Genomic DNA, 26,130 nt, shown 5'->3' with positions numbered 1-26,130 from the left:
AAGTAAATCCTGACTCAAATGCGGCCTTCAGAGAGCATCTGTTTTGGGAGTCCCTATTTAGATAGAGGAACAGGAAAAGCAGCCATCTTGAAACTGGCAAAACACAGCAACTGCCTTCCTTTGGGAACACTTCTTCTTTTAAAAGGAAATCTGCTCAAAATGCATGGAATTTCAGCAGAAAATACCAAAAGGAAACAGCCATTTCTATTTCCTGCCATCACAGGTGATCTTAACCAGCAAGGCTTTGGGAAAGAATGCGGATATCTGGCGGCCAATGAAAGTGGCCACATAATCACTGAAATCACAAAACATATGAAAGGCCAGGCTTCACCACAGGTTTAGACTGATCTAGCCTTTAATCCCTTCTGCATGGGAAATCCTGGGGATTGTAGGTCAGCAACAATGGGGTCTCATCCTTCCTAAGAGAAGTCTCAGCATTTCTACAACACTACAATTCCCAAGAGTCTTTGTTGGGGGAGTACAGTGAGAGGCACAAAGCAAGTTCTTTTAAGTGGTCTCTGTCCATCACACAGATGGGCTTCACGCCTGACTGGAGTGAACTCACTCACAAGCGTGGTGTAGCGGTTAGAGTGCTGGACTAGGACCGGGGAGACCCGAGTTCAAATCCCCATTCAGCCATGAGACTTGCTGGGTGACTCTGGGCCAGTCACATCTCTCTCAGCCTAACCTACTTCACAGGGTTGTTGTGAGGAGAAACTTCAGTACGTAGTATGCCGCTCTGGGCTCTTTGGAGGAAGAGTGGGATATAAATGAAATTAGTAATAATAATAATAATAATTATTATTATTAATATCATCCCATCCCCCTCATTCCGGTCCTTCACAATGAGAACCTCCATCTTACTTGGATTCAGCTTCCTCATTGAGCCCATTACTGCCTATAGGCAGGCATTTAGGGAATGGGTACCATTACCTGATGATGATGATAAGGAGAAATAGGTATGTGTCATCAGCATACTGATAACACCCAGCACCAAATCCCCTGATGACCTCACCCAGAAGTTTCATGTAGATATTAAAAAGCATTGGTGACAGAACAGAGCCCTGAGGGATCCCATATAATAGCTCCTGTGTAGAAGAGATACTGTCACCAAGCACCATCATCTGGGATCTGCCCGAGAGATAGGAGCAGAACCACTGCAAAGCAGTGCCTCCTATCCCCAACTCCCCTAGGTGATCCAGAAGGATACCATGGTTGATGGTATCAAAAGCCGCTGAGAGATTCAAAAGAACCAGCAAAGTCACACTTGCTCGGTAGATTCCACAATAGAGGTTCTCCATCAGGCCGACCAAGGCTGACTCAACCCCATAGGTCTAAAGTCAGTTGGAAGTGGGTCTAGATAATCAGTTTCCTCCAAAACCACTTTGAACTGATTAGGCACCACTCTCTTAATCACCTTGCCCAACCATGGGAGATTGGAGAAAAGCCTATAGCTATCCATCACCGAGGGATCCAAGGTAGGCTTCTTAAGAAGCAGTTTAACCACTGCCTCCTTCAAAGAAGAGGGCATTCTGCCCTCCCTCAGCGATGCATTAATGATATTAATTTCCCTACAAGACGAAAGCAGCCAAATTGGGCAAGGATCCAAAGAACAAGTGGTAGGCCATACTGCCCCAAGTAGCTTGTCCACATTCTCAGGAGTAACAGATTGAAACTGATCCAATCTAATGCAGCAAGTGGGATTGCTAGACACCCCCTCAATAGGCTCTGCAGAAACAGTGGAGTCCAAGTTGGCCCAGATACAAGAGTCCACCAAAAACGTGACAGCAGGATATAGTGACCGTGTGTGTGTGTGTGTGTGTGTGTGTGTGTGTGTGACTAATAATGACTAATTAATTAGTCACCATTGCTACTCGGAGGTATTCACACCTAGCAGAATGTGATGGGCCTCTCCTTCTCCATGGGTTTGTCCAGTTCTTTTAGAAACCTAGCTAAACCAATTATGGAGCATATACATATCGGACCTCTGAAAAGTATAAGCATGCATATGTATTCAGTACTTGGTTTGGGCCCCTTTTGCAGCAATTACTGCCTCAATGCGGCGTGGCATGGATGCTATCAGCCTGTGGCACTGATGAGGTATTATGGAAGACCAGGACGCTTCATTAGCGGCCTTCAGCTCTTCTGTATTGTTTGGTCTCATGTCTCTCATCCTTCTCTTGGCAATGCCCCATAGATTCTCTATAGGGTCAGGTCAGGCGAGTTTGCTGGCCTATCAAGCACAGTACACTGTATACTTTTCAGAGGTCCGATATTGTTCTATTCTACAATCCTTGTCTTCTTGGTTCCATGTAATATTCTAATTTTCTGGGATTGTGGATTTGGGGTTTTCATGAGCTGTATGCCATGATCATCACAATTATAACAAATTAAGGCTTGACTTATCTCGCTTTGCATGTAATGCGTCTGTCTCATATATCAGTTTCACCTTTTAATTTGCATTACTGAAATTAATGGACTTTTGCACTATATTCTAATTTTCCAAATTTCACCTGTAGCTGAAGCAGGTCTGCAAGTTTGGAGACTCCTGAGAATGTGGACAGGTCTGAGGTTCTGATCATGCCTGAAAAGAAATGCTGCTTCTTTTATGGTGGCTGAACACACCTCACAATTCTCTCTACATCCCGCTTTCAAAATGCCTCTTTCAATTGTGTGCCTAGCTCTGGGAGAGAGCCAGCTTCACCAAATGTGGGCACAATCATTAGTCTGAGGCCTCAACCAGGAAGAACTGGGTTCAAATCCTCTCATGCAATAGCATGCTGTAGCGAGTACTAATGGGAAATGCTTTAATACAGTGTAATAAGTATGTGAAATACCACTTAGGTGTGAATAGCTAAAACTCAAAAACAATTTATCCACAAGTTACAACCCTCTCAATAAATGTACAATAAAACACTTTGAACATGTCTATACAAATGCTTGCAGCCAAAAAATTCTCATTACACAGTTGAAGCAACCATATAAATAAGACATTAAATATAAATCAAATAAAATATAGACTCAATTTGTTTACAATCATGATAACCACCATAGAAATAAATATTGCCAGAAGGATGTAAATCAGATCTTTAAAAGACTGCAATAGCCATTTGGCATTTTTGTAAGTAGTGCAACTTACTACTCAATAGCTAATTGGTGTTTTTGTAAGTAGTACAACAGGATTACACCATGGTAACACCTGTGCCTAACTTGCTGTAAGAGGGGGGAAATGGGTTACTTATAATCACTTATTCCTTACAATGACTCCTTCATCTTTAGAAACTTGAGTTATCTATGGTGAGAAAAACCAAACGTATGGTTTCTATACAAACAGCCAAGCAATCGAGCTCCTTTTCTCAATTTTGTGGGTTGAACATGCACAATCCTTATTAGTATCATGCCCTTTAATATGTTCTCCAAAGGTGAACATATCGTGAGCTCTCCGCTTGTTGGCATATTGGGGAACAGTCGCTCAGTAGGCAGTGGGGCAATTACCCCCAGATTTAGCAACTGCAAAAGAGCCAAATTGAAAGGGAGCTCGCCTTGCCCATGCTGGGATACCTGAAGAGACTCCTGAAGTTAACTCACCTCAGTTAACTCTCTGTTCAAGGTCTCTCTGCAGGATTGACCCTCCTTTGATTTACCTCCTCTCCATAGATGCCTCAAAGGAGCAAAAAACCAATTACCTCAGCAGGAAGTCAGATAAGGCTCCACAAATGTGCATTCCCTCCTTGTCAAAAGCAGGCTAGAGTGGGCGATAGGAACTCAGAGAAGTACCCATTAAAACACTGATTCGTTTGCACATTCAGCCACTCCATTTGCATTATCCCATTCATGCATTGTGTTGTAGTGCAGCACAACAGACAAAACAATGGGATCTTTTGAGACTTCCCGGAACTGCCCTAGCCAAGAAAGAAGGTCAATTGGAATGTCCCCTCAGGACACGTTTTGGGCTTTATGTGCCCCTGGATTCTTCAGCCAGTGTGCTCCCCTTGGTCTCCAGTGCTACCCACTTGATTACCACCTTGTGGAGTCACCCCTTACTTGGACACTGCAGCGGGCACTTGCTATACCACTTAGCTGGTGTTCTGCTCTGCGGGTCACCCTTGCTTCCAGGCCCTAGATCAGTTACCTTGCCAGATCCGATTTCCTCGCTAACACCTAGAGCTGGCTTCACAAGAACAGATGCCCTCTGGATCCATCCCGGCTATCTAACTCCCTTGATTCTTCACTGCTACTTGCTGCTCCCTGGTCTGCTTCCCAAGAAAAGTCATCTTTCAGTCACTCCCAAGCAGGGTTCCCTCTAACAGGGATTCCCAGATGTTCTTGATTACAACTCCAGAATTCCAGAGAATTCCACAAGTTGATTATGCGTTGTGTGAAAAAATCTGCCACAGGATGTGATGACAGCTAACAACCTGGATGGCATTAATAGGGGTTTGGATAACTTTATGGAGGAGAGGTCTATCATCGACTACTAGTTGGAGGGTTATAGGCCACCTCCAGCCTCAAAGGCAGGATGCCTCTGAGTACCAGTTGGAGGGGAGTAACAGCAGGAGGGAGGGCATGCCCTCAACTCCTGCCTGTAGGCTTCCAGCGGCATCTGGTTGGCCATTGTGTGGAAAAGGATGCTGGACTAGATGGGCCTTTGGCCTGATCCAGCAGTGCTGTTCTTATCTTCTTATGACAGGAAACAGAGGGTAGGTATAAATGGAGAGTTTTCACAATGGAGGGAGGTCAGAATTGTGGTCTCGCAAGGATCTGTACTGGGTCCGGTGCTTTTTAATTTATTCATAAATGATCCAGAAGTTGGGGGAAGCAGCGAGGTGGCAAAATCTGCAGATGTGCGGCTGATGTGAAAAAGGCCAATTCCATGTGAGGGACAATAAGGAAAGGGATTGAAAATAAAACTGCTAATATTATAATAAAACTATGGTGTGGCCACACTTGGGAGTACTGAGTAAAATTCTGATCACCATATCTAAAGAAGGACATTGTAGAACTGGGAAAGGTGCAGAAGAGGGCAACCAAGAAGTTCAGGGCCTAGAGCACCTTCCTTATGAGGCAAGGCTACAACACCTGGGGCTTTTTAGTTTAGAAAAAAAGATGACTGCGTGAAGACACGATAGAGGTCTAAAAAATCATGCATGGTGTGGAAAAATTGTATAGAGAGAAATTGTTCTCCCTCTCCCATAACACTAGAACCAGGGGTCATCCCAAGAAATTGATTGCCAAGAATTTTAGAACCAGCAAACAGAAGTACTTTTTCACACAACGCATACTCAACTTGTGGAATTCTCTGCCACAAGAGGTGGTGACAGCCAACAACCTGGATGGCTTTAAGAGGCATTTGAATAATTTAATGCAGAGGTCCTTCACTGACTACTACTCTGAGGACTATGGCTCACCTCCAGCCTCAAAGGCAGGATGCCGCTGAATACCAGTTGCAGGGGAGTAACAGCAGGAGAGAGGGCATGCCCTCAACGTCTGCCAGTGGGCTTCTAGCAGCATTTGGTGGGCCACTGTGTGAAACAGGATGCTGAACTAGATGGGCCATGGGCTGATCCAGCAGGGCTGTTCTTGTGTTCTTAAATTAGGTCTATAAAATCATGCATGGTGTGGAGAAAGTGTATAGAGAGAAATTGTTCTCTCTCTCCCATAACACAAGATCCAGGGGTCATCCCAAGAAATTGATTGCCAAGAATTTTTTTTAAATTGAATTTTTATTAATTTTAACAATAATCATTCATAACACATTAAACAAATACAGACTTCCCGCTCACACCTCCTCGTGAATTACCAACTATATATTTAACCCTTGCTATAAGGGTTAATTATAAGGGTCTCCAACTATAAGGGTCTCCAACCAAAGCTCTTCCCACACGGCAAGCATTTATATGGGAACACTAGTATGAAGCTTTTGATGAGAAGTCAGGTTTCTGTTGTGTCTGAAGCCCTTTCCACATTCCAAGCAAATATATGGTTTCTCTCCTGTGTGAATCCTTTGATGTAAAGTCAGGCTTACTCTAAGAAAGAAGCTCTTTCCGCACTCCAAGCACCTATATGGTTTCTCCCCTGTGTGAACCATCTGGTGTGAACTGAGATATGTCTCTCCCGTGTGAATCCTTTGGTGTGAAATCAGGCCTGATCTATTACTGAAACTCTTTCCACACAACAAGCATGTATATGGTTTCTCAGCTGTGTGAATCCTTTGGTGTGTAGTGAGATATTCAATCTGAATGAAACCCTTACCACACTGCAAACATTTATATGGTTTCTCTCCCATGTGAATCCTTTGGTGTGAAATCAGGCCTGATCTATAACTGAAGCTCTTTCCACATTCCAAGCATGTATAAGGTTTTTCTCCTGTGTGAATTCTCTGGTGTGTAGTCAGGTCTGAGCTCTGACGGAAGCCGTTTCCACACTCCAAGCATGTATATGGTTTCTCTCCTGTGTGAATCCTTTGATGTACAGTGAGATCTGTACTTTTACTGAAGCCCTTTCCACACTCCAAGCATGTATATGGTTTCTCTCCTGTGTGAATCCTTTGATGTGTATTGAGGTGTGAACTCACACTGAAGCTCTTTCCACATTCCAAGCATGTATAAGGTTTTTTCCCTGTGTGAATTCTCTGGTGTGTAGTCAGGTTTGTGCTGCGACTGAAGCTCCTTCCACACTCCAAGCATGTATATGGTTTCTCTCCTGTGTGAATCCCTTGGTGTGAAGTGAGATGTGCACTTTGACTGAAGCTTTTCCCACATTCCAAGCATTTGTATGGTTCCTCCTCTGTATGTATATTCTCATGAGGTTGACGATTGGATTCAGAACTGAAGCTCGTCCTGTAGAAAGGGCAAAGAGTCTTCTCTACTACGTTCTCCTTTCCCCCCAGTATTGTGATTGTATGCAATTTATCCTCCAGAGAAGCAGGAGATCCATTCCTCGTCTTCTGCATGACCTGAGTTTTTATTCTTTGCTGTTCCCTCTGTGTTCTTCCAGCACTTCCCAACAATACTCTGAGGCGTTTTCCCTCATTCTCACTCTCCCAACTGGCACCTGCTGGAATGAAGAGAGGAAACTGATCAGGTATGAGACAGTCAAGGGGCGTCAGGTCCATGAACAAGCCCCAGTTACAGGTCATCTTGATGGGAGAAGGACCCAGCCAGACTGGTCTGTGTTCCCCAGTCCTGGGTGGAGGCAGCCCAGGGCCAGCCCTGGGATTTTGGGTGCCCTAGGCGGAGTATGATTTGGCACCCACCAACTCAGGATAGAGAAAAACGAGATATCTAGCTTGAAGAAGTATTTACTTGGAAATCTACATGAACACTAAAAAGAGAAAAACAAGCAGTTTAGAATGATTTCTGAGCAATCTTCTGGGCTGGAAGCACGGCTCTGAGTAAGGCAGAGGGGAAGGTCTCCCAATGGCTGCGACTGCATGCCACAGCAACAATCAGACTTTGTCCCACCCAACAGAAATGAACACTGTAAATTTCAAGGAGCATTGGAGGGGAGGTGCAGCAGGAATTCTTATCCTTGGACCTGTCCAGGGCCTCCACAACTCCTGGGCCCCCTCAAATCCTCTTTAGTCTGCCCCAGGTGGTGCGGCTGCCTGGCAGACCATGATGATGCTTAATTTGCAGGGGAGGGGGACCCTCCAAAGGTCGAGGCTCCAAAATTACCTAGGTGCAACCTCTGAGGTGTAGCAACGCCCAGCAGAGCCCATCGATGGCCACTGAGGAAGTCACTGGAGGAGTGCAAAAAGTGACCAAGAGCAAACTTTCTAGTCCATGCGGTAGTGGATGAGCTAGTGAGTGAGCAGATGGGTGAGTGGATGAGCCAGTGGAAACATAAGCGATCTCATAAACCTGCTTCACTTTGGAAAGTATGCAAAACATGACATAGTTGAAAGTTTCAGATCTAAAACCATGTAACCTAAGCAGCTGTTCCTGCCACCAGATTGAGAATCCATTTACCGCGTACCAGGCTGGAAAAATTACTTTGGCTGGCCTGCCCAAAGTCACACCATGAGTTTCACTGTTGTAAGGTGGGTGGGATTTGAACCTGGATCTTCTGGGTTGCTTTTGAACTCTGACTGCTATACCACACTGGCTCTCTGGCCTGTACGTGGATCGAACCCATGAACTTGGCATTATTCCCACTACACTTCCCCAGCTGAGTAAACCAGCCTCACACACTCTCTCCCTTCCACTCTCCCCTTTAAAAGGTTCACTGAAAGTATGTTTGATTAAACAAACAACACAGAAATCCTGCAAAGACATGAGAATAGAAAGGGAACATAGAAAGAGGAAAAGGGGGGGGGAAACAGTATTATTTATTCTGCACATTTAAAAGACTTTATATTAAATGGCCGGGGGTGTGTGTGGATATCTTACTCAGAGAATCCAGATTTCTAAAATTCTCTTCCATGACTTCCTTGTGCAGGGCTATTTGGTCTGGATCCAGCACAGCCCACTCCTCCTCCGTGAAACCAACGGCCACCTCTTCAAAAGTCACCAGACCCTGAAAAAAGAAGAAAAGGGTCCTTAAAATGAGGTTAGGTGAGAAGGGTACCAGTGAGAGAACATGCTCCCTTGCAGAGTTGTTATATTTATATACCACTGTTCAACAAAAAGAGTCAAAGTGGTTTAAATAGCAAAAGAAATGGGGGGCAGGGGATGGTTCCTTGTCCCAAAAGAGCTCAAAGACTTGAAAAAAAGACGGAAGTCTAGATACCAGCACCAGCTACAGCAAAAGACATTATCCTGCGATGAAGGACCCTCGCTCTCCCCCTGCTAACTACCTGACAGTCAAACTCTTCCAAAGCTGCCTCCTTGCCCAGTTGGCAAGTTTCATGCCTTCAAGAGTGGCCACAACTTTCCTAGCAGGCAGCTTTGACACAAGCCAAAAGGAAAGAGATTCCTTCAGGTCTAGCAGGATGTGCCAGGAACTGTCCGCAGGGGTGTAACGATAGGGGGGGCAGGCAGGGCACGTGCCCTGGGCGCCACTCTGGCGGGTCACGTGGGGGGGCGCCAAATAGTCCCATGCCCCCCCCGCCAATCCCCCCCCAAATTCTTTTTACATAAAAATTTTTTTAGCGGCAGTCAAAGGAGCGCGTGGCGCCCCCTCCCCCACGAGCGGTCCCTTCCACGCCCCCCCCCCATTGCTTTGCTGGCTTGGCGGCGGCCAAGGAAACAAAAGGAAAAAAGGAAAGTCATGCAATGCAAGTGGAGCCACAAGTCGCTCTCCTGGCTTGCATTGCGTGAGTTTCCTTTTGCAATCCCACCTCTCGGAGCCACTCGAGGTGGGATTGCAAAAGGAAACTAGTAGTACTAGTACACAAGATCTTTGCAGCTCTGCTAATAATTACAACTTCTGGATCATCCCTTAGCATCGGCGGGGGTGGGTGGGGTGGAATAGCAAATTTAATTTGGAACTCATTAATATAATTTTTGAATAATGTTCAGTCTGTCTGGATTAATACTAGGTTTATCCTTTATAGCAGATTTTTATTAGCAACATACAGTATACAACATTTTCAGCCTTGTTCATTTGGTGCATATTGTAGATGTTCTGTCTTCAAAACATAAGTACAGCATCTATATTTTTTAAGGGGGGGAAATCCCATTTAATACAGTGTGAACAAATTGGTCCAAAAAGTAACAATGGGAAGTTTTTCTTTCTGCCCCTGTAGCTTTAATAAGATGGAGTGCACAAATATCACTTGATTAACAGCTGCAATATTAATTTCCCTTTTTGCTTGCTTGACTCACAGCGAGAATCATGTCAAGGCAGTGGAGAGCCAATTAAATTGATTTTAATCTTTGTCAGGGAAGATAACATGCCTTTTTCTCTCCTTGTTTAAATAATTAAAGTTTCAGTAGGTATTATTTCTGGCTTTAAAGAAATTGGTATCTTAATGTAATGGAATCCTTCTAATTACATACTTAATAGTTTTTAAAAAGTTAATCACGGTTTTTCATTCAATGTGTATTTTGTTTTACATATTAAACTTATATTTTCCTTTGAGAGAGTTTTAAAAATAAGAGGAAATTGGGAAGGCTTCTTTAAAACAAAGAAAAATCTCACCCCTACTTAATCATGATCTTTTTTATTTGCCTGTGTTTTTATTTCAAGCAAGTCAGATGTATGTTGGGGGGTATTTATTTATGTGTATTTATTTCAAGCAAGTCAGATGTATGTTGCGGGGGGGCCGCGGGGGGGCGGGCGCAATGTCAGTGCTTGCTCTAGGCGCCGTTTTCCCTAGTTACGCCTCTGACTGTCCGTCCCACATTCTCCTCCCCCAATGTTCCTTCCCCTACCTGTTCTAGTCCTATTGAAGATTCGTCACCTCCAACAGACAGAAGAGGTGGCTGAGGATGCACTGGCAGTGTCATTTCACCACCTGCAAAGGACACAAAAGTGATGGGAATGAAATATATAGATAAGTTTTCCCCCCAAAAAATCCATACTGGCTCTGTGCACAGTTCAAAATGTCGGTTTGGATGCATCAAGTCTACAACTCCTGTAATTAAACAGATTTTTAGCCTACTTAGGAGATCACTTGGCATTCCATGTATGTGTCCGTGTGTCTGTCCCCCCCACCCCACCCCATCAACTCTGCAATGCCTGGACCAATATGAACCAAATTGGGTTCAGCCATAGGGACGGTTGTAGTGTGTGACACACAGGGACATCTCAATGGTGTAGTTTGTGATGATGTCATCCACCCAAGTTCAAAACGGCATGCACATGAACATTTGAGGCACAACTGGGTTAACCTGTGAAGCACCTAACCGATTTGAACCAAATTTGAACACATTGAGGTGCAAATGGGAACAAACTGGGTACAGTTGTAGGGACACATAGGGACACCTCAAACGCATAGTTTGTGATGATTTCATCCACCCCAATTTAAGCTTTTAAAATTTATTTATTTAAAATATTTCTATACTGCCCAAAACTTGCGTCTGTGGGCGGTTTACAATTAAAATCATTTAAAACATCAAATCAATTATCGATTAAAATCGTTTAAATCATTAAAAACCCAGGATTAAAATTATTTAAAACTATAAATCTAATTAAAAGCCTGGGTGAATAAATGTGTCTTCAGTGCCTTTTTAAAAGTGGCCAGAGATGGGGAGGCTCTGATTTCAACAGGGAGCCCGTTCCAAAGTCCAGGGGCAGCAAGGGAGAAGGTCCGTTCCCGAGTAGCCGCCAGACAAGTCTCTCCATTTGACCTTCACAGGAGGTGGGGCTCATGGCCGAGAAGAAGTTCTTTTAAATACTCAGAGTGGAGGCATGAACGTTTCTCGCAAGTGGGCTAACATGTGAACAGCCCAGAGCCTCTGGATGGGGCGGTTTATAAATGAAATGAAATAATGGAAAGTAGGCAGATTACGTAGTTCTTACTAGTCAACTTGTTAAACTGTGGAAGAATCTGTGACTACACTACCCACCACACACACACACACACACACACACACACACACACACACAAAGGTACACGGTAGCACAAAAGCAGGGCAAGGATTTCAGTTGACCTCCCTTCATCAAGTGAACCAGCCAAGAAGAAGGGAAAGAGATTAAAAGAGGAATGGGACACAGAAACGCCTGGGTGGGAAGGGCTAGATTGGGGACATTTCCCCCTCCCCAGAAAAGGCAGGCAAATGCTGGAAGAGCCATTATTATACTAGAGGCCTGTGGTGGGTGAGAATCAAAAGATCAGAGTGGGCAGAGACCTTGGATGGCTCCTAGTCCAGCCCACTGCTCAGTGCAGGAAACTGTTACAAGAACCCCGGACAGATGCCTTTTCAGCCTCTGAAAGAAGACCTCCAGCAAAGGGGAGCCCACCACTGCAGGAAGCAGATTGCCCCATGGTCAGGCAGCTCCCACAGCTATAAGACTTTCTTCCCCCTGTCTTGCCTCAATCGGCTTCCATGTAATTTCAGCCTATTAGTTCCAACCTGGCCCTCAGGAGCAACAGAGAAAAAAGTTGTGCTTTCTTCTGTGGGACAGTACTTCAGAGAAGGCTGACACGTCTGAGGAGGCGGGGGGGTCCCTCCCCAAGGGGAAACTGCAACCCACATCCTGCAATTTGGTGGCATGGGGTGGGAGTGTCACACTCACTGTGTATCAGCCCTGCCAGTCCTCTGCCCAAATACCTCTGCGTGATCTCCTGCTCTCAGTCTTTCTTTGAGGTCCTTGGAGTGCAGCACTATAGAACAGGGATTCTCAGCGTTGGGTCCCCAGATGTTATTGGACTTCAACTCCCATAATCCCCAACCAAAGGCCACTGGGGCAGGGGATGATGGGAGTTGAAGCCCAATAGCTTCTGGAGACCCATTGTTGAGAATCCTTGTGAAACCAGGGCAGATACCAGGAGAAATATTGAGGGGGGGCATAAAACTCCATTCTGGGGGGCAGTTGTGAAAAGTGCCTTTCTCTGAAGTAAACACAGGGGCCCAGCAATGGGAGAGGAGGTGGAAATACTTGCCCCCTCGCCCACCCTCACCTTGTGGTGTTGCTGATGCAGAGGGAGCTCCTTTTTCTGTAGGATACCAGCCCAGAGAAGATGCCTTTCCACTGATGAGTTATCCTAAGGTTTTTCTTTATTTTAGTACAGTTTTTTAAATATGCTTTGTGGCTCACTGCACAATCTCTGGAAGTACAGGTTGGCATGCATAAATCCTAAAACTGATCAAATGAACGGTTTATGAAACCTTGTGAGAAGCTGCAGATGAGCATCATCCTCAAAAGGCCTCGGAGGAACATCAAAGCAGACTACAGATTGAAGGTATGTCAGTGAGAAAGAGAGAAAGCTGACATCTGCCCCATTCTTCCTTACCCAGTAAGGTGGCACCTCTGTCGCCCTCCTGCAAGATCCCCCTGGGAAGTGGCCTCTGCCGGGTGTCTGATGGAGCCTTCTGTGCCTCCGCAAAATCAGGGACCATTTCAAACAACAATCCTTGTATCTGAAACAAAGAAGAGGAGATCCCAGGCAGGGAACAGGGAGGAGAGGAATTAGAAAGGAAATGGAGCAGGACAAGGCCCGAGAAGGGGCTGGGTTGGGTCGGCCAATTCCTTGACTGATTTCCCAGTTGTTTGCTTGGACAGCTTCTGGCCTTTCTTGAGCATCTCCTGCCTGACAGTTACAGCTCTCAGAATGTACTACTCTCTCACCTGTTGCTCTCCCTGCTTCTTCTCCTCTGCCTGGCTCAGAAGGAAACCTTCGGCTAGGGCCACCGCCTGGGAACTGGTCTCTGCTCCGCATTCCCTGACCCAGCTCTCCACCTCCTGGGGCAGGATGGCCAAGAACTGCTCCAGGACAACCAAGTCCAGGATCTGATTCTTGGTGTGTTGCTTTGGCTTCAGCCATCCACGGCAAAGGCTGTGGAGTCGGCTGCAAAGCTCTCGGGGGCCCTCAGCTCCTTGGTAGCGGGACTGCCTGAAGTGCTGGCGCTGCACATCTGAACTGCTGGTGTCTTTGCCCAGGACCTTCTGTGGAGATGTGTAGAAGTCCTCACTGTTCCCAGCCTGGATGGCATCATCAGGGCCTTCTTCTGCTTTGGGGCCAGCAGAGTCCTCCTCTCTCATCTTTGATCTGTGCTCTAAGGCAATCTCCAACAAGGCCCAAAGATCTCCTTGTTCTTTCCTGAGGGAAGGAGGTTTTTTACATATCAAAATTCTACTTCACAGAGCTTCTGTTCCCTGTAGAAAAGGGAGGCAAATACCAGGAGTCACAGGAAAACTAGAAAGGAATTCTGGGGGAGGGAGAGGCGTAGTAAGGCCAGAGAACTGTATCTATTACATCTGCCTCAGCTATGATGTTTAGTTTCAAAAGTAAACCAGGGTACAGACTCCCTCAAATGCCAGCTACAGCTAGGAAGTACAGAACTCTACATGTGTGGAACATAATGTGTGAATAAGCGGATGTACAGCCATAAAGCTTTGTGCGTGCTTATGCTGAATAGATAATATGAGTCTAGAACATAATGTGAGAACAGGAATCTAGCACCTACATTTTGAAAAATAAATTGGGGGGAGAGTAGAATTATCATTTTTGTTTTTGTGTGCAAAGACGTTTATAGAGAAGCTATGTTGTGTGTGTGTGTCTCAGTCATAGCTGGAGACAGATTCTCGTCTCCTCTGCTGCAGCTCATTGGCTTTGCCTGCTGCATGCCATCAAGGGTACAAGAACATCTGATGGGCCACCCTTTTAATTTCCCATTTCCCCAACTTATTTGGAAGAATTTATCACGTGGAATCTGCTCTTAAATGTGGTTGATGCTGATTTTGGGACACAGCAGACAGAATTCAGCTCTATGCATATGCAGGCATGAGTACATGGCAAAGGCAGGAAGGACAGGACCCTGAAAGCAGGCCTGCTCAACTTAGGCCTGCCTGCTGTTTTTGGACTACAATTCCCATAATCCCCAGCTACAGTGGCCAACGCCAGGAATTATGGGAATTGTAGCTCAACATCTGCACTGCAGAAGGGCTGAAGTTGAGCATCCCTGCTAGAGCCTCCCTACCAGCTCCCACTAGGCACACACACGGCCATCCATAAGAACCCCCCAGAATTCCCAAGGAGACTCCGAGGGCCTCCCATATCCCCATCCAGCCCCTCCTCTCATTTTGAGTCCCTGATGCCACCTGGGGCGGGGGGGGGGGGGTTGCCAGTCAAGAGGGGCTTGGAATTCCCCGAGTATTGGCAACAATCTTTAGGTGACACTTGAAAGCAGTTCTAGTTGAGATGGCGGGGGCGTGATCCTGGGGAAAGACCTCCTGGAGCAGCTTCAGGCAGAGCTGGCAAGCAAGGCAAGCCCACCACCCCCGCAGCAGCAGCAGGGCCTTTCCTTGGCAGAGCCGGCTGGGCCAGCGAGCCTCGGGTGCCCCCACGGCCGTCGCCTGTCCCTGCTTGCCCCACTCTCTCCTCCCACCCTGCCGGCTGCCGAGACCGAGAGGCCAGGGAGACACACAGACTGACGGAGGAGCACGCCCTGCTTGCTGCTCAGTGTGGAAGGAGAAACCTGGCGGGACGCTCCTAGCATGCGACCGGCCGGGAGGAGGAGCAGGCGGGCGGGCGGCACCCAGCGCCAAGCCCTGCGGCGGGCGGTGGAGACGGATCAGGGCTGGGAGGTGGCGGCGGCGGCCGCAAAATGGGCGACGTACGCTGCCTTTCCTGCTCTGCTGCGGCTGCTGAGTGGGGGGAGGGCGGCGGCAGGCACTGGCAGGCATCTCTCCTCCGTCCGGCGGTCAAGAGCGGCGAGTCCCAGGCGCAGCTTCCACCCCGCTCCTGCTCTCCCTCCGCCCAGCCCTGCCGGCTTCCTCCCAGCCCCAGTGACCTGTCTGAGGAAGGGACGGGCTCCGGTTCCCACCGCTCTCTCCCCCTGCACGATCCGGCGGGGGGGGGACCCGGGGGGGGGGAAGGGAGTGCGTTCAGCGTCTACGGGGGGGCGGCTGGATGGTGGGGCGAGGAGTGCATTGAGAACTCACCACCAGACCCCAGGAAGAAGAAGAGGAGGAGGAGCCTGGAGCCCACACGCATCCCAGGCCCCTTTGCAGAAAAAGAGGCGGGGGCAGGCAATGACTTCCCGCTTCCATACCTTCACTTTAACCCTTCGAGGGCTCCCACACCAGAAAACACTGCGGACTAGCCGCTTGGTGACTTCCGCAAGAGCTGAGCTGCAGCACTTTTGCCTTCCAGATGGTCTTGGTACTACAACTCCCATCATCCGCAGCCACAGACAGTGCACAATAGTCAGCGATTATGGGGTTTGTAGCCCCAGCATCTGCAGCAGGACTGAAGCAGTACAGCCCTGCACGGAGGCCTGCCAGAAAGAAACCCTTGAGGACTAGCCGTGAACACGTGGTCTGAGCGAACGGCACTGGAGACCAGTGTTCCCTCTAATAGGGATTCCTAGATGTTGTTGACTACAACTCCCAGAATCCCCAGCCAAAGGCCATTGCAGCTGCAGATGCTGGGAGTTGTAGTGAACAACATCTGGGAATCCCTGTTAGAGGGAACACTACTGGAGGCATTTAAAATTACTTGCCAAGAAATTACATTTCAGTAAATAAAGAAGAAGGAAAATCTGTACCTGCATCCTTTTTTGGGGGGGGTGGGGGGGCATCAAAATCTGTCTCATGCAAAACCTCTGTCTGTAAGTTTCAAAGCAGCATCGAATGAAACAAGAAATGTCCTGGTTCTTTTTGGCTTTGATAAGAATTTATCTGCACTTGTGTTGATACCTGAGGAATTCTAAAGTGGTGGAGAGGTCAGATTTCCCCTTGTGGATTCTGCCGCAGCAAGGCTGGGTTTTCCCATAATTTCAGCTTTAATCAAGACTACCCCTAAATTCCCCAAGCTTACAGCAGTCTGTTCTTAACATTCACAGTTCACTCCTCCATGGATGCCATGTTTTTGCATGTGAGAGAAGCGAAAGAGACACATCTGTTGTGAGGAGAAACTTAACTATGTACACTGCTCCAGTCCCCTTGGAGGAAGAGCAGAACACAAATGTAAAAATAAGTAAATCCTGACTCAAATGCGGCCTTCAGAGAGCATCTGTTTTGGGAGTCCCTATTTAGATAGAGGAACAGGAAAAGCAGCCATCTTGAAACTGGCAAAACACAGCAACTGCCTTCCTTTGGGAACACTTCTTCTTTTAAAAGGAAATCTGCTCAAAATGCATGGAATTTCAGCAGAAAATACCAAAAGGAAACAGCCATTTCTATTTCCTGCCATCACAGGTGATCTTAACCAGCAAGCCTTGAAGAGTTGAAGGAGCCATCTTATGTATTGGGTGACTATATACATGGCTGGGAAAGAATGCGGATATCTGGCGGTCAATGTAAGTGTTACCTGGGGAACCCAGTTCTCATAAACCAGACGACAAGGATGATTGAAAGAAGCAAACACTTTTTAAATTGTTTTACAGCCAGTGCTGGTGGCGAACTTCTCTGTGCCTCACGGCTGTTCCAGAGAATCGCACGCAGCTGCCTTTGTCTCAGTTTTTTTATACTTTGGCATAGTTACATTCAGTGGATACAATCTCATTGGTTAGCATCATTGTCCATCATATTACAAATATTATAATCATTTGCTAATTAGACAACATTCCTCTATTACAATCAAGCCTTTTTCTACTGCCTATTGATAAGCGGAACCATCTCCCTTCTTTCTCTAGCTAGATGTGTCCTTGAGGTGTTATTTTTGCAGGCTTTTGCAGGCTTGGCTTTTCAGGAGATACAAGGAAAGGGGGGCCTCCCTCACATTCCAGCCAAGTCAGCTAATTTATGATTTTACAACTGGCAATTAGCAACAAGATAACTTACAAACCCTATTAAATATTTCTTGACCAGTGCAAACCTGAGTTCTGTCTCACACTCTTTGCGGCTGAACCACCGCCCTAAACTCTAAGCAGTTTCTATCTCAGAAAATGGAGAATGGAACGATTACAAAGGCACTGGATTGTAAAGGCACTTTCCCATTCCATGAGAACAAAGTAATTACAAAGCAGCTTTCAGAAAAGGCATTTTCCCTTCATTCCACATTTGTGGCCACATAATCACTGAAAGCACAAAACATATGAAAGGCCAGGCTTCACCACAGGTTTAGACTGATCTAGCCATTAATCCCTTCTGCATGGGAAATCCTGGGGGTTGTAGGTCAGCAACAATGGGGTCTCATCCTTCCTAAGAGAAGTCTCAGCATTTCTACATGCGTGGAGAACCTACAGGAACACTCACAAGTGTGGTGTAGTGGTTAGAATGCTGGACTACGACCGGGGAGACCCAAGGAGAAATAGATGTGTGTGTCATCAGCATACTGATAACACCCAGCGCCAAATCCCCTGATGACCTCACCTAGAAGTTTAATGTAGATATTAAAAAGCATTGGTGACAGAACAGAGCCCTGAGGGATCCCATATAATAGCTCCTGTGTAGAAGAGATACCGTCACCAAGCACCATCATCTGGAATCTGCCCGAGAGATAGGAGCAGAACCACTGCAAAGCAGTGCCTCCTATCCCCAACTCCCCTAGGTGATCCAGAAGGATACCATGGTTGATGGTATCAAAAGCCGCTGAGAGATTCAAAAGAACCAGCAAAGTCACACTCGCTCTGTAGATTCCACAATAGAGGTTCTCCATTAGGCCGACCAAGGCTGACTCAACCCCATAGGTCTAAAGTCAGTTGGAAGTGGGTCTAGATAATCAGTTTCCTCCAAAACCACTTTGAGCTGATTAGGCACCACTCTCTTAATCACCTTGCCCAACCATGGGAGATTGGAGAAAAGCCTATAGCTATCCATCACCGAGGGATCCAAGGTAGGCTTCTTAAGAAGCAGTTTAACCACTGCCTCCTTCAAAGAAGAGGGCATTCTGCCCTCCCTCAGTGATGCATTAATGATGTCAACTGATGTCAATTTCCCTACAAGACGAAAGCAGCCAAATTGGGCAAGGATCCAAAGAACAAGTGGTAGGCCACACTGCCCCAAGTAGCTTGTCCACATTCTCAGGAGTAACAGATTGAAACTGATCCAATCTAATGCAGCAAGTGGGATTGCTGGACACCCCCTCAATAGACTCTGCAGAAACAGTGGAGTCCAAGTTGGCCCGGATACAAGAGAATTTATCTGTAAAGAATCCACTAAAAGCGTGACAGCAGGATATAGTGACCGTGACTCTGTGTGTGTGTGTGCGACTAATAATGACTAATTAGTCACCATTGCTACTCGGAGGTATTCATACCTAGCAGAATGTGATGGGCCTCTCCTTCTCCATGGGTTTGTCCAGTTCTTTTAGAAACCCAGCTAAACCAATTATGGAGCATATACAGTAGCTGAAGCAGGTCTGCAAGTTTGGAGACTCCTGAGAATGTGGACAGGTCTGAGGTTCTGATCATGCCTGAAAAGAAATGCTGCTTCTTTTATGGTGGCTGAACACACCTCACAATTCTGTCTACATCCCGCTTTCAAAATGCCTCTTTCAATTGTGTGCCTAGCTCTGGGAGAGAGCCAGCTTCACCAAATGTGGGCACAATCATTAGTCTGAGGCCTCAACCAGGAAGAGCTGGGTTCAAATCCTCTCATGCAATAGCATGCTGTAGCGAGTACTAATGGGAAATGCTTTAATACAGTGTAATAAGTATGTGAAATACCACTTAGGTGTGAATAGCTAAAACTCAAGAACAATTTATCCACAAGTTACAACCCTCTCAATAAATGTACAATAAAACACTTTGAACATGTCTATACAAATGCTTGCAGCCAAAAAATTCTCATTACACAGTTGAAGCAACCATATAAATAAGACATTAAATATAAATCAAATAAAATATAGACTCAATTTGTTTACAATCATGATAACCACCATAGAAATAAATATTGCCAGAAGGATGTAAATCAGATCTTTAAAAGACTGCAATAGCCATTTGGCATTTTTGTAAGTAGTGCAACTTACTACTCAATAGCTAATTGGTGTTTTTGTAAGTAGTACAACAGGATTACACCATGGTAACACCTGTGCCTAACTTGCTGTAAGAGGGGGGAAATGGGTTACTTATAATCACTTATTCCTTACAATGACTCCTTCATCTTTAGAAACTTGAGTTATCTATGGTGAGAAAAACCAAACGTATGGTTTCTATACAAACAGCCAAGCAATCGAGCTCCTTTTCTCAATTTTGTGGGTTGAACATGCACAATCCTTATTAGTATCATGCCCTTTAATATGTTCTCCAAAGGTGAACATATCGTGAGCTCTCCGCTTGTTGGCATATTGGGGAACAGTCGCTCAGTAGGCAGTGGGGCAATTACCCCCAGATTTAGCAACTGCAAAAGAGCCAAATTGAAAGGGAGCTCGCCTTGCCCATGCTGGGATACCTGAAGAGACTCCTGAAGTTAACTCACCTCAGTTAACTCTCTGTTCAAGGTCTCTCTGCAGGATTGACCCTCCTTTGATTTACCTCCTCTCCATAGATGCCTCAAAGGCAGGCACTTAACAATGATAGGGCAAGGGGAGACAGTTGTCTGGGGGCCCCACTGCCTGGAGGAGCACCCCAGAAGCACCTCATGTGACTCCCCATTGCCGCCTGCCCAGCCCCATAGCCTCTCAGCCACTTGCCCTCTTCGCCGTCTCTCCTGCTTGTTCTGCTGGCCCGCAATCGAAGCAGCAGGCAAGCTGCCAAGAGCTCCTTTTCTCCCGCCTCTCAGCTGATCGGCGGGTGGGCGGGGCTTCCACGGAGGTCTCCGTGTAGGCCGCAGTGAAGCCTGAACTCGAGTAGGGCCTAAGCAAGCCAGGAAGGAGGAGGCAGCCAGAGTGTTCTCTGCAGCAGAAGACCCCTTGCTGCCCTGCTTAACCCAGACCAGCATTTGCCAGGTAGAGTGTGAACTCCTTTTTGTGGTTACCTTTCCCACCCCACCCCGGCCCCATATATAGGGATCTGCTTGCCATAGGGCTTGGATATGGGGGGGGAGGGACCGAGAAGTCTCTGAATATTTATTTTGAAACAGCTTGGAAAATTTGCTGACTTAAAAAAAACTATCTAAAAAGTACTATAAGTGGCTTGTTTCATGGCAGAAAATTGCAAAAACTTCTGGAACAGTATTTTATTAATTTTATTTATTCATTCATTCATTTATAAATGCACTTATGTTCAAGTTGTTTTGCAACCCAGAAGGTCTGAGTGAGAACTGTGAAGCATGTGTGGTGCTTTTATTTTATTTTTCTTGTGTGTGAACTGCTCCCCAATAACTTGCAGGGACTTCAGGGTCAATCTGGCCAACATGTGAATGCAGCACCTCCATTCCAGAGGAGATGTGTCTTAAAGGGCTTTAAAAGCCTCCTGTGAAAAACCTCCTGCAATCAAACTTGACTGAATTTGTTCAGAATTCTGAACAAACAAACATAGGCTCACCCTGCATGGTTGAAAGTCTCCTTTGCTAATCTGCAGCGAGGGGCCCATTTTAATAATTCATCTTTCTAGTGTGTTCTAGGCATTAAAAGTAATACAAATGTATAGTACTCAATGTATATCACTATATATTGTGACGTGTGTGTGTGTATTCAGTGAAATGTATTTGCAGGCAGCATACTTATTTTGGAATATCAGACTTAAATCCTTGGGGGCCTGGGGTGTGCGGAGGCCCTGGACTTTGGGGGGGGATTTTAAAATCTTGTCTCTGGGCCCACTCCAACCTTGCTACGCCCCTGCTCAAAGGAGCAAAAAACCAATTACCTCAGCAGGAAGTCAGATAAGGCTCCACAAATGTGCATTCCCTCCTTGTCAAAAGCAGGCTAGAGTGGGCAATAGGAACTCAGAGAAGTACCCATTAAAACACTGGTTCCTTTACTAGTGTGTCTGACTGAAAAGTGTTTGCATATTCAGCCACTCCATTTGCATCATCCTATTCATGCATTGTGTTGTAGTGCAGCACAACAGACAAAACAATGGGATCTTTTGAGACTTCCCGGAACTGCCCTAGCCAAGAAAGAAGGTCAATTGGAATGTCCCCTCAGGACACGTTTTGGGCTTTATGTGCCCCTGGATTCTTCAGCCAGTGTGCTCCCCTTGGTCTCCAGTGCTACCCACTTGATTACCACCTTGTGGAGTCACCCCTTACTTGGACACTTCAGCGGGCACTTGCTATACCACTTAGCTGGTGTTCTGCTCTGCGGGTCACCCTTGCTTCCAGGCCCTAGATCAGTTACCTTGCCAGATCCGATCTCCTCGCTAACACCTAGAGCTGGCTTCATGAGAACAGATGCCCTCTGGATCCATCCCGGCTATCTAACTCCCTTGATTCTTCACTGCTACTTGCTGCTCCCTGGTCTGCTTCCCAAGAAAATTCGTCTTTCAGTCACTCCCAAGCACGGTTCCCTCTAACAGGGATTCCCAGATGTTCTTGATTACAACTCCAAAATTCCAGAGAATTCCACAAGTTGATTATGCGTTGTGTGAAAAAATCTGCCACAGGATGTGATGACAGCTAACAACCTGGATGGCATTAATAGGGGTTTGGATAACTTTATGGAGGAGAGGTCTATCATCGACTACTAGTTGGAGGGCTATAGGCCACCTCCAGCCTCAAAGGCAGGATGCCTCTGAGTACCAGTTGGAGGGGAGTAACAGCAGGAGGGAGGGCATGCCCTCAACTCCTGCCTGTAGGCTTCCAGCGGCATCTGGTGGGCCATTGTGTGAAACAGGATGCTGGACTAGATGGGCCTTTGGCCTGATCCAGCAGTGCTGTTCTTATGTTCTTATGACAGGAAACAGAGGGTAGGTATAAATGGAGAGTTTTCACAATGGAGGGAAGTCAGAATTGGGGTCCCGCAAGGATCTGTACTGGGACCGGTGCTTTTTAATTTATTCATAAATGACCCGGAAGTTGGGGTAAGCAGCGAGGTGGCAAAATTTGCAGATGTGCGGCAGATGTGAAAAAGGCCAATTCCATGCGAGGGACAATAAGGAAAGGGATTGAAAATAAAACTGCTAAGATTATAATAAAACTATGGTGTCTCCCCGCGGCCGGGCTGGACCCGCCGCCCCTGCCTCTGCCCTCCCCGTGGCTGCCTCTGACCTTCCTGCGCCTGGGCCGACCAACTGGCCAACATGGCCGCCTGGTACCAGCGGTCGTGTCTCCCTCGGCCTCCCTCCGCGGCACGCATGCCCAGAACAGCCGAGGGAGACACGGAAGCAGACACCAGCCTTGGCGACATGGACGGACACGCCAGGGACTTTATTATATAGGACTATGGTGTGGCCACACTTGGGAGTACTGAGTAAAATTCTGATCACCATATCTAAAGAAGGACATTGTAGAACTGGGAAAGGTGCAGAAGAGGGCAACCAAGAAGTTCAGGGCCTAGAGCACCTTCCTTATGAGGCAAGGCTACAACACCTGGGGCTTTTTAGTTTAGAAAAAAAGATGACTGCGTGAAGACACGATAGAGGTCTATAAAATCATGCATGGTGTGGAAAAAGTGTATAGCGAGAAATTGTTCTCCCTCTCCCATAACACTAGAACCAGGGGTCATCCCAAGAAATTGATTGCCAAGAATTTTTTTTAATTGAATTTTTATTAATTTTAACAATAATCATTCACAACACATTAAATAAATACGGACTTCCCGCTCACACCTCCTCGTGAATTACCAACTATATAATTAACCCTTGCTATAATAATAATTCAAAACATAAATTTAAACTTTACAAGCACAATTTTGATCTACTCAACCTGCTAATATTACTAACTTTCAAACCCTGTTGTAAAATCAATATTAGGAAAATAAGTCTTTAAATACAATAAAAATGGTTTCCAATCTTCTTTAAAACATTCTAAATTTTGTTCTCTTATCAGTACTGTAAGTTTTGCCATCTCCGCATATTCCAGAATTTTTATCAGCCAATCGTCTTTTGAAGGCAGTTCATTACTCTTCCATTTCTGTGCATATATTATTCTGGCCGCCCTGGTAGCGTACATAAAAAATGTTAAATTAGTTGTAGAAAACACTCTTTGTGTTATTACCAGCAGGAAGGATTCTGGCTTCTTAGGAAATGTCATTTTAAATATTTTCTTTAACTCATTATATATCATGTCCCAAAATGCTTTAGCCTTCCTACAAGTCCACCACATATGAAAAAAGGTTCCTTCAGAGTGTCCACATTTCCAACATTTGTTTGAAACATTTTTATACATTAATGCCAGGTTTTTTTGCTGTCAAATACCACCTATACATCATTTTATAGTAATTTTCTTTTAAAACATAACATGCAGTGAATTTTAAATCATTTTTCAATCATTTTTCCCAGGCTGCCATTTCTATATTGCACCCCACATCTTGAGCCCACTTTACCATAGTAGTTTTAACCACTTCATCTCTTGTCTCCTCCAAAAGCAAGAGCTTATACATTTTAGAAACTAATTTTTCATCATTTTCACACAGCTCTTCCTCAAATCTCGACATCTGATCCTCAAATCCAACTTTAAGATCCTTCTAATAAACTTCATTTAACTGATGGTACTGAAACCAATCACTAACCAAATTTTGTACTTCAATTAAACTTTTTAACTTACAATCCTTTTCTTGAAAATATAACAGATCCCTATAAGTACCCCATTGCGCTTGCATATTTACCTCTTTACGTGCTAAAGCTTCAATCGGAGATACCCATAACAGAGTCCTAGGTTCCAGCCATTTTTTATATATTAGCCACACCCTCATTAGACTCCTTCTTACATAGTAATTCAGAAAATCTTTATGCATTTTACTTTTTTCATACCACAAATATGAATGCCATCCATACCTTCTATCAAATCCTTCCATATCAAATATTCTAGGATTTCTTAATGTTACCCATTCTTTTAACCACGTCAAACAGACAGCATCAAAATACAACCTTAAGTCTGGTAGGGTAAGACCACCTCTTTCCTTTGCATCTGTTAAATTCTTAAAATTAATTCTTTGTCTTTTCCCTTGCCAAACAAATTTGGTTATGTCCTTCTGCCATTGCTTCAAACAAGTTAAGGTATTGATTATAGGAATAGTCTGAAATAGAAATAACATTTTAGGCAAGACGTTCATTTTCACCACTGAAATTCTTCCCATTAAGGACAAATTCATATTAGTCCATTTTTGTAAATCAGTTTTCACTGTATTCCATATTTTAATATAATTATTTGAGAACAACAAAGAATTATTGTTTGTCAGCCAAACCCCCAGATATTTAATTTTCTTCTCCACTTTCAACTCACTTATTTCAAAAAATCTATCCTTAGATTTCTGATCCATATTTTTAGTCAGGACTTTTGTTTTAGTCTTATTTATATAAAACCCAGCCAATTGGCCAAATTGTTGTATTTTTTCCAAGAGTCTTCCAATCTTGTCCAGTGGATTTTCTAAAAAGAACACAACATCATCCGCAAAGGCTCTTAGTTTATACTCTTGTTTCCCAATTTTCGGGCCCTGTAATTGATTGTCTTCTCTAATATTTCTACAGAGCACTTCTAAGACTAATATAAAAAGCAATGGGGAAAGTGGACATCCTTGTCTAGTCCCCTTTTGTATTTTGCAATTCTCTGATAATTCCCCATTTACAATAATCTTAGCATATTGCTCCGAATAAATTGTCTTGATAGCCCTAATAAAATTGCTGCCAATGCCCATTGCATCCACTAATCTCCACATAAATTGCCAAGAAACGTTGTCAAAAGCCTTCTCTGCATCCAGAAAAATAATCACCATCTATTTGTCATTATGTTTTTCATAATACTCCAATACATTCAAAACTGTTCTCACATTATCTCTTAATTGTCTGTTTAGCAAAAAGCCAGCTTGATCCTCATGAATAAAAAGCCTTAATATAGTCTTCATTCTTCTTGCCAGAATAGCGGCAAAAAGTTTATAATCATTATTTAAAAGTGAAATTGGCCTGTAGTTTTTAACTTGCGTTAAATCTTGATCCGGTTTTGGGATGACTGCAATATTTGCATACTTCCAAGAATCCGGAATAATTCCTCTTTGCAAAATATCATTCATAGTCCATTGCAAAGGCTGTAAAATTTGATCTTTAAATAATTTGTAGTACAAAGCTGACAGTCCATCAGTTCCTGGCGCCTTATTGGCCTTGCTTTGATTTATTGCTTCAGTTATTTCCGTTATTGTTATCAGAGCATTCATAATTTCTATGTGTTCCTTAGAAAGTTTTGGAATATTTTTGGTCTTAAGAAATTGCTCAAGTTTTGTGTCTTCAACTATGTTCCCTTTATAAAAATCTGAATAGTATTTTAAAAATTCTCCTCTTATTTCCTTACCATTATAAGAAAGCCTGTTTTGGGTAAGTATTTTAGATATGTAATTATTTTTTTTCTCAGATCTAATTTGCCAAGCCAACAACTTGCCTCGTTTATTTGCAAACTCAAATGGCCTTTGCTTGACATATTTTAAGTTCTGTTCAACTTCATTTGCTACTAACATAGAAAGTTGTTGTTGGAGCATTTTGATAGCTTGAGTAATCATCTTCTTATCTTTAGTCCATAATAATTCTCTTTCCTTTTTGGAGATCTGCATCAGTAATGTCTCTTTTTGCAATCCTCTTTGCTTTTTAAAGTATGCATTTTGCTGTATAA

At 44.9% G+C, this 26,130-nt stretch overlaps 1 protein-coding gene across 1 annotated transcript in view; it reads right to left on the bottom strand.

Annotated features, from left to right (window-relative positions):
- Positions 1-5,685: 5,685 nt before the first annotated feature.
- LOC128347576 (zinc finger protein 420-like) overlaps positions 5,686-26,130 on the bottom strand; it is a 32,971-nt gene continuing 12,526 nt past the window's right edge. Inside the window, exon 7 of the mRNA XM_053302530.1 lies at positions 5,686-6,784. Coding sequence (XP_053158505.1) covers positions 5,894-6,784 — 891 coding nt within the window. The 3' untranslated portion in view covers positions 5,686-5,893. The remainder of the gene's footprint in view (positions 6,785-26,130) is intronic.

The sequence above is a fragment of the Hemicordylus capensis genome, chromosome 2 (genome assembly GCF_027244095.1).
Source record: "Hemicordylus capensis ecotype Gifberg chromosome 2, rHemCap1.1.pri, whole genome shotgun sequence".
In the NCBI taxonomy this organism is placed as follows: Eukaryota; Metazoa; Chordata; class Lepidosauria; order Squamata; family Cordylidae; genus Hemicordylus; species Hemicordylus capensis.
The sequence above is the reverse complement of the archived record's forward strand: the minus strand, read 5'-3'. Positions and strand labels throughout refer to the sequence as shown.